The sequence below is a fragment of the Stegodyphus dumicola genome, chromosome 8, assembly GCF_044657685.1.
Source record: "Stegodyphus dumicola isolate Sdum_Otavi_A_Nest chromosome 8, ASM4465768v1".
NCBI lineage: Eukaryota > Metazoa > Arthropoda > Arachnida > Araneae > Eresidae > Stegodyphus > Stegodyphus dumicola.
In genome coordinates, this window is record NC_140775.1 from 77717903 (window position 1) to 77726315 (window position 8413).

Below are 8413 nucleotides of genomic sequence, written 5' to 3' on the forward strand. Positions count from 1 at the left end.
AAAATAAGTCGGCGTGTACATGGTTTATGTGTATGTGTTATTTTGAAAAACGCGTAAGGTGTATGGTATTGTGCACTTTTTCCGAGTTTTGCAGTGAATATTTGTCATGATTAAGCAGTTTTGTTTGATAAAATTTCTAGCATAAGTGTAATTCGGCTAGTAGATTTTTGGAAGAAGTGTTCAGTAGATAAGAAAAAAAGAAACATGTCTTTACTTCGTGAAGACAAAATGGCGGCGGGGGAAAAAAAAATAGAGGGTTGCTGTAGGGGAGTTGGTCGCCAAATTTTCGCCAAAAAATCGCCAAGTTACCGGAATGTAAAGATCAACCGAAAATTTTATAATTATATTTTTCCTATTGTGGAAAACATTCAATAGAATATTTTGTTAGAACTTTAGAAGTTCATATGAATTTTCAATATTTCCTGATTTACTGCACTCTCCAAATTGCCGCCAATCATTGCCGACTAATTTTTCACCAAACTAAGATGGAAAAGACAACAGCTTTTTAAAAAATGGCATTGCATTCAGAATTAAATAAAACAGCAGCCAATTAACAAAACTAAAAACACAAAAATCATTCATAATAAAACACCTTTTCTTGTGTGGTGTTCTCACCACATACACAGCAACCAATTTTAGCATTAAAAAAGTATAAAAGACCTGAAGAAATTGAACTTAACACTGTGCCAAACTGGGCACAGTGTTAAGTTCAATTTCTTTTTTTTTTTTTTTTTTTTTTTCAAAGAAAGTAATAGGGTTACCACGGTGTTCAATTTAACACTGTGCCCAGTTTTGCACAGTGTACACTACTGTTTTCTCCATATACACAGCAATCTGTTTTCACTTAAAAAGAATATCAGAAAAATGCATAAATTTGGCATTGGTACACAAATTTTGATCCATCAAATTCGATCATTTATAAAGCACAACTTCGTGGAATATGAATTTTTGCATTTTTTACTTTTGGACAAAATGTATATTTCTGAAGAAATGTAATACTTTCTTTTTAATCTGCCAGAAAAATCTACAGTGCAATTATAATTTCTAAAAAAGGGGGGGGGATCCTTGAATGCAAGGACAGACAATCAAATCTAATCAGATATAATCAGAAATATGACTGTTGAATTGAAAAGTGGAAATCAGTTCTCATGTATTATGCATGCCTGCATACCTGGGTTGCCATGTGAATACATTTTGGCAATGTTATGAGTTGCTTATTTTGGCAACATAGTGGGCTGTTTTGTGAACACTTTTCAGGTGGATGCCAAAAAAAAAAGGTGTTGTATTTTTTAATTGACAAACTAAATGGAGCCTCAGTTATATGATTTTATTTAATAATTCAAGGTAAACAAAAAACAAAACTATTTATAAAAGTATAGATTATCTAAACTACTCATTAAGAAAAATCAAAGAACTTAAAAGTAACAGTGATGAAGAAAATCTTCTGCATGTAATGTTTACAAGATAATATACAAATGTGTACATATTATGTATCATGAGAGCAAAGGATAGGAAAATTCAGAATTTAAACTAACTTCAAACAGCAAAATGTACATATATTTATAAAAACTATTTATAAAAGTATAGATTATCTAAACTACTCATTAAGAAAAATCAAAGAACTTAAAAGTAACAGTGATGAAGAAAATCTTCTGCATGTAATGTTTACAAGATAATATACAAATGTGTACATATTATGTATCATGAGAGCAAAGGATAGAAAAATTCAGAATTTAAACTAACTTCAAACAGCAAAATGTACATAAAATCTGAATAACATATTATAATTTTAGTATTCCTTCACTTAATAAAGAAGTTATAAAATATTTTACTTACAATAGTTTCCTTGCAAAGCCTTGCGATAAAAGTTCCACTTCTTTTCTGTCACCAGGGGTAACATCTACAGTTCTCAAAGCAGGATAGCTATAAGTATTCTAAGTAAAAAAAAGAAACAAGAAAATATTAGAATTTAAAAATTACTTTATTCGCTTTTATTACTGAAGAAAAGAAAACTGATAGAATTTTAATAAACACTGAAAAGGTTGCAAGTTATAGTTTTAGTCTGCTTTTGAATTTATATCGATTTTCTTAATTTTTGTTTGCATTTCAAACAATTTAAAACATGTCTTTAGTTACATACCAAACAAGTCAGTAATAATCTTGATTATGGAGCAAATATATTCTTAGCTTTTACTTAGTTGGAATTTTTGATTGGAGTATTCCCATTTCGTTCATTTGATTATATCTAGATACCTATGCAAACTGATTATATCTATGAGATTCATGGCAAATGAGTCAAGGTTATCTCAGATACACATCCAAAAGAAATGCTCATTTTATAGGAATGTAAGTTAAACAGCAATGAAACAAAAACACAAATTAGCCTTTATTGGAGAAATATGAAATGATGCACATTATATATTAAATATAATGTAAAGCATTTGATATACCATTTTCACTTGTGTATTTTCCACCTAGGTTCTAATTTTTTTTTAATATTCATATATTATTTCCCTTTATCAAGGCATTTGGCAAGCTACTCTAAATTTTAAAATGGATTCATACATATAGTGGTTAATTTAGAAGTGAAATGACAATAAAGTGATTGTTTCCAGATTATTAACTAATTTGCTCCTGGAATTTGGTGTATGAGCTCTAACTGATGAAGCAATAATAGTGAAGAGCTTGAAGAAAACAGAGACATCTAATGCTCTTGATGGTTCTAAAGATCATTGCACACGAGAAAACAGACTAACCAATGATGAAGACGATGACAATGGTGATGACTTGCAAGCTGTAGCAGATGACAGACAGAACTTCCAGAAACACTGAATGATTTGAGGTCTAGGAAGTAGACAACAAAGAGCAGGCAAGATTCAAGATACAAGGAAGTAGAAATGAAGACATCTTATCAGGTATTATAATGTTAATGTTACTATACATTCTTACTAGAATGTTAAGTTTCTTTTAAATAAATAATACTGTGATAATTACTGGTAGTTTATCCATGATTAGTTTTCATTTCTTATTAGATCTTATTATGTTCTAAATATAACTACATCCTTAAGAAATTAAATTATTTGAATAATATTCCTCTCTTAAAATTAGTAAAAAAAAAAGGCAAAACTACACAAGTAAATATGGTATATTTATTTGCCTAATATTTTTTTTTTTTTTTTTTTTTTTTTTTTTTTTTACTTTATTCAGAAATAATAACAGAAAATGCATCATAATTATCTCTTTAAACTTACAAATTTACAAAATAATTATAATGATTAATAACAAATTCAGAAATTATGCTGTTGTATACCAAAAATGCTATGCTATTTTACCCAAAGGCATAAATATCTCCTCCTCACAATTTAATATTGAAATAAAAATTATAAGCATTATAAAGAGCTTTGCACATAATTTATTTTAGACTACTTCTACATTTACATCTATTTAATTTTGTTTTATTTCTACATCTTTGAATTTTCTGCCTTTTAATTCACCTTTTACAGTGATGTTTGAACTTATTTAATCTTTTCTAACTAATAATTTTGATATTTTAAGTCATAGGTTAACTAGATAAAACTGAATTATTACGCCATAATAACTGCACAAAATAAATTCAATTTTTTTAATACCTAAATCAAGTGAAAATATTAATTATATTTTCACTTAAGTACTCGAGTCAAAATATTAATAATGCTAATTTTGAGGATACTTACTAAATCTTTCAAATGTTTTGAAGTCTATTAATGCAATGGAAGGTTTAACATGTTCTTAAGTTTGAAAGCCATGAATTATGAGTATAGATTCTAAAGTTATGTAAATTTTGAAGAAATTTGTGATCTCATAGTAAACAACATTGTAACAACATAATAGCTGTTTTACAGAATTGCCAATACAATAGTCAATATTATTTTGAATTAAAAGATAACAAGCTTGCAAACTTACCATATTCTTATTTCTGAAGTTGTTTTTCACAAGTCTATACTCTGTGTGACATGATTTTCTAGACATACCTAAATATTTTCATCAACTAACTAGAAGGCAGAAAATAATATATTAACAGTTTAGTATTATTTTGTAAAGTATTAAAGAATAACACTGCATTGTTAAATGATAGTTAATATTTTTCACTTCTAAGAAAATCAAATAAGATCAATGACCTTTACCTATGTTTTCTATTAAAAATAAAATTTCCAAATTTAAGGATATTTCTTTGATGTTATGGTACTCTACTGATAAATTTCACCATAAAATGAATAAAGCCATTGAATGTAGCCATTAATGTATTTTTCATATTTATAATATTTTAAATAAATAAATGCAATATTTTAAATATTCAGGATTAAATTGTAATCTATAGTTGAATGGTTTCAGTGTAATAATGAAAATTCATTATTTTTTTACCAGCCCATATATATCTTACAATTATTTTTTTTTTTTTTAATTTAATCTATGTATAAATTTATTCTTCCATTACCTTTTTTTAACTTGAAAATATTTCTAAGTTGCATATTTTTCTTTGTTAGATATTGCAGTACAATTTTTTAACACCAGTTAAGGTATAAAATTGTGTCAAGCTGAAAAAGTCAGCCAGTATACTGGTATACGATATACCAAGCAGGCACAAAATATTGATTATAAACAATGGACTAAACAGCTTTAGTGCTGTTAAAATTTATTCTAATTAAAATATAAAATTGTGTCACGCCAAAAAAGTCAGCCAGTATACTGGTATACCAGAGATACCAAGCAGTCACAAAATCTTGAATATAAATAACTGACTAAACATCTTTAGTGCTGTTAAAATTTATTCTAATAAAAAATTTTGAATAATTAAAAAATAATTACAGGTGATTTCTGTCTCTGGCAATAACTTAGCATAATTTTTAGATGATAAATCTCTTTCAAGTAGGCCATAAAGACAGAAATGTATTGCAAAAGATGTATGCATATCTCCTAAAATTACTAAAATCTGGATATTTAAATATGAAAGTAAAAGCATTATAAATACCTTTCTATTGGTGTTTTCATTAAGGCACTTTAACCATAAATCAATATAAATTTCAAAATGGCTAAAATATTAAATTTTTATCTTTCATATAAAAGTTACAGTAAGTGGCTAAGTAGCTGAAACCAAAAAACATTGCAGCCCAGTGGAATGAACTGACTGAATGGAGTTTTGTTTTAATAATTCTCCCTGTATTCCAATAAATAATAAATATAAGGGTTTGTTTTCTTTGGAAAATTCTCCATGAAATCATCTCTGCCTTTAAACCAATATCCTTTAGTAATTCTTTTAAGGATATTGCTATAATTAATTAATTAAACTAATTCACAGAAGAAGCACTAAAACCAATTTGAAATTCAACAAATTTACCTAAAAACGCAATACGAAAGCATAAATATTAAAGATTTTTGATAAAATCTACATGTAAAAATAAGTAAGCAAAGTTAAAAAATGCCCGTACAAATCGCTAACTTCCTAACTATTATTCAGTCATTACTTAGTTCTTCTTCATATTACAAAAAAGCTCGCAAGTTGGTTAATGGAAGATGTTTAATTGGATATTACAGAAATAATTTAACAGTCATGACAATAAGAAACAGAAAACATTATAAATTAAGAAAAAGTTTTAATAATAGAAATATAAGAAATTTGAACAAAAATGACGTACAAAATCAAAAATGCATCTAATATAATATACGTGGCAAAAATTTTAAGCAAATCGTGTGTTTACAAAATAATGGAGGAATCAGTTCCCATAGAAACAGCGAAATTAAAATTAGTTTCGCGCGCATATTCACAAAGCCTACAGACTATTTCGTTACGGGCTGCTCTCATTGGAGGAATTATCTGCTTGGCGGTCATTTTTGGAATGGCGAGTTATCGCCCTGTTAGGCGTAGTAATTAACGGCAAACAAATGGAAACAGCGTTTATTTCATTCGATATTTTTTTAGTTTATGAATGAAAGCTTAGAGAAATTGTGTGGAACATATTTTAAATAACCTACTGATCTTATTAATAGTTTATTTATATTTCAATTTAAACTTTTAAAAATACGTAATTGTTTTACAAGAAAAAGGTGTTTACTTTGAGATAGCATTAGCACTTTTTCATCATTTCTGTCAGAAAGAGTCTGTTGTGTAAATTTCCATAGCGCATTAATTTATACAAATAAAGGAATATTAAAAAATTAACCAAATGAAAACATTCAGTAAACATTTAAGGGCGTCGGATATCTATTATTTTTACGTAAATTATGAGTAAGTATAACTAAAATTATATTTTATTCCATTATGCGCTATTTTTATTGAAACGCTTTTCGGGATCTTGGATCGTAATCTTGCTACTGGTACCTACTACAAAGAGTACAAACCAGTAAATAAAAATAAGAAAAAAATTAACATTAACAAAAATAGAGAAAATAAAGGCGTTTAAAATTTTAACACCGCATCCGAAGGCGAAAAGACAAATAATGACAAAGTCAATCAATAAAGTTAAAATAAAAACAAATCCATGCACAGCAGAGTTTTTAAAAGCAACTAGCGGGGATAGAACCGGCGACCTAGAAGTCTGAGAATTTTTCCCGCGCTCGTTACTGCTAAGCTGCGGTTTCTCCGCTGGGTACTTTTTGGTACACGACGCTCAAATACAAATTGTAATGGCGATGAACCAAAAGTCGCCAAGCACTAGATTCTGTAACCCTACGTTTCCTGCTTTAACCAATCGGAGCAAACAGCAGAAGAACGGTCTGTAGGCTTTGTAGCAATTCTGTAGCAATTTTGCTTTTGAGCAAGAAGAAAGGAGGGGAGGACTTTGGCGAACGCCGTTTCCTCCAGTCCGTGAGGCTGGGTAAGTTAGAAGAAGTTGGCGAGTAAACGACCCAACTTCGGAATTCTTAGATTGGAATTGTTAACTAATGAGATACATTCGGATGACCTCATCGATCACGTGACTTATGTATACCTTTTATATACATAAGTATATACATAAGTTTTTATATACAGACAATGCAGATGACCTCAGGGATCACGTGACTTATGTACAGCTAATGCAAACAAGGAAGGTCATTCTTCCTCTTCTTCTCTTGCGGATTGTGTCTCATTCTGCAGGAAGGACGTATTGAATGTTTTCTTTATTGCAGAATTTGGCGATATAGTTCCTTAGATGATTGTATTTTTTACAATCATTCAGTCTGTGCTTGAAAGTTTTAACTTGAATTTAAGGTAGTCCGTGAGGATACTTCGAGTGAGGATTTTGTTAATTTTACATTCCATTTTCCTTGAGTCGGGTCAATTAATATTCAAGTATTCGGAATTTAAAACATTTTTAAAATAACAATAGTACTTGGTATTCTGCCAGATGGTATCAATTTCCCCCCTCCCTGTCTTCCTTAATTTCTTTTTTGATATCCTGGGGAGGATTGGAGTATTGTGTGAATTTACCGCCTGTTTAGCCAAAAAATCTGCCCTTTCATTGATCTCTAAGCCTTTGTGACTAGGTATCCAACAAATTATAATCTTACTATTTGGCATGTTTTTGTAAATTTCATATCGAATATTCTAAATTATGTTGTTATTTGAGTCTTCGAAGGAGGCAATAGCTTCTACTGCCGCAAGGCTGTCAGTGAAAATTATCGTCGCTTCGGAAAGGTTAGCTAGATATTTCAAAGTGTACCAAATTGATGAAACTTCCGCGGTGTATATAGAAGCATTTCTTACAATCTTGATGGCTCTGTTAACGGTATTTTGTAGATTTGTTATTCCAAAACTAGTTCTGTCCAAGTTTTTGGAACCGTCTGAGCCCCATACGTTTTCTGCTTTAACATCCGCAGTCAAATTTTTGATAAAAGGAGCGTAATCAGTGACGAAATCGTGAAGATTCTTTAAATCGGTGTTACAAAATTTACTAAAGTTTATCCAAGGCGGAATCCGTTTCTTTTGGCGGACAACGTTATTATCTAAAATCCATTTAGATTCATAGCTGTCAAGAACAGTTCTTAAATCCTTTCTTTCTTTCTTAAACCTACCGCTTTTAGTGGCGCGGAAAAAGTAAGCGACTCCCCGAAATTTTTGATTTATGATGGACAATGTTCTTTGCCATTTTTTTAATTTATTGTAATGCGGAATAGCTGCAAGTCTCCTAATAACGTCGTTGGAGCAGAATGACATACCCAAAAGGGTTTTCTAATCGCTTTATTGATGTATATAACGTACTTATTTTGGGAGGAGAGATAGTCTCCCCACCTGATTTCACATCCGTATATGAGTTGGAGAATCATGATTTGCTGGATGATCTTTAGTAAGTTTTTTGTTCTCATTCCTTGAGTTGGGTGGGAGAGGATTTTGATCAAGTTTAATTAAGTGGATTAAGTGTTATTTAATCTTTTAACTAGATAAGCCCCGTGTGCTCGC

At 29.8% G+C, this 8413-nt stretch overlaps 1 protein-coding gene across 1 annotated transcript in view; it reads right to left on the reverse strand.

Annotated features, from left to right (window-relative positions):
• The window catches only part of LOC118203792 (cilia- and flagella-associated protein 45-like), a 51958-nt gene extending 45235 nt beyond the window's left edge, over positions 1 to 6723 (reverse strand). Inside the window, exons 1-3 of the mRNA XM_035376077.2 lie at positions 5673 to 6723; positions 3943 to 4031; positions 1837 to 1934 (exon numbers count right to left, since the gene is read on the reverse strand). Coding sequence (XP_035231968.1) covers positions 1837 to 1934; positions 3943 to 4008 — 164 coding nt within the window. The 5' untranslated portion in view covers positions 4009 to 4031; positions 5673 to 6723. The remainder of the gene's footprint in view (positions 1 to 1836; positions 1935 to 3942; positions 4032 to 5672) is intronic.
• Between the last annotated feature and the right edge of the window lie 1690 nt (positions 6724 to 8413).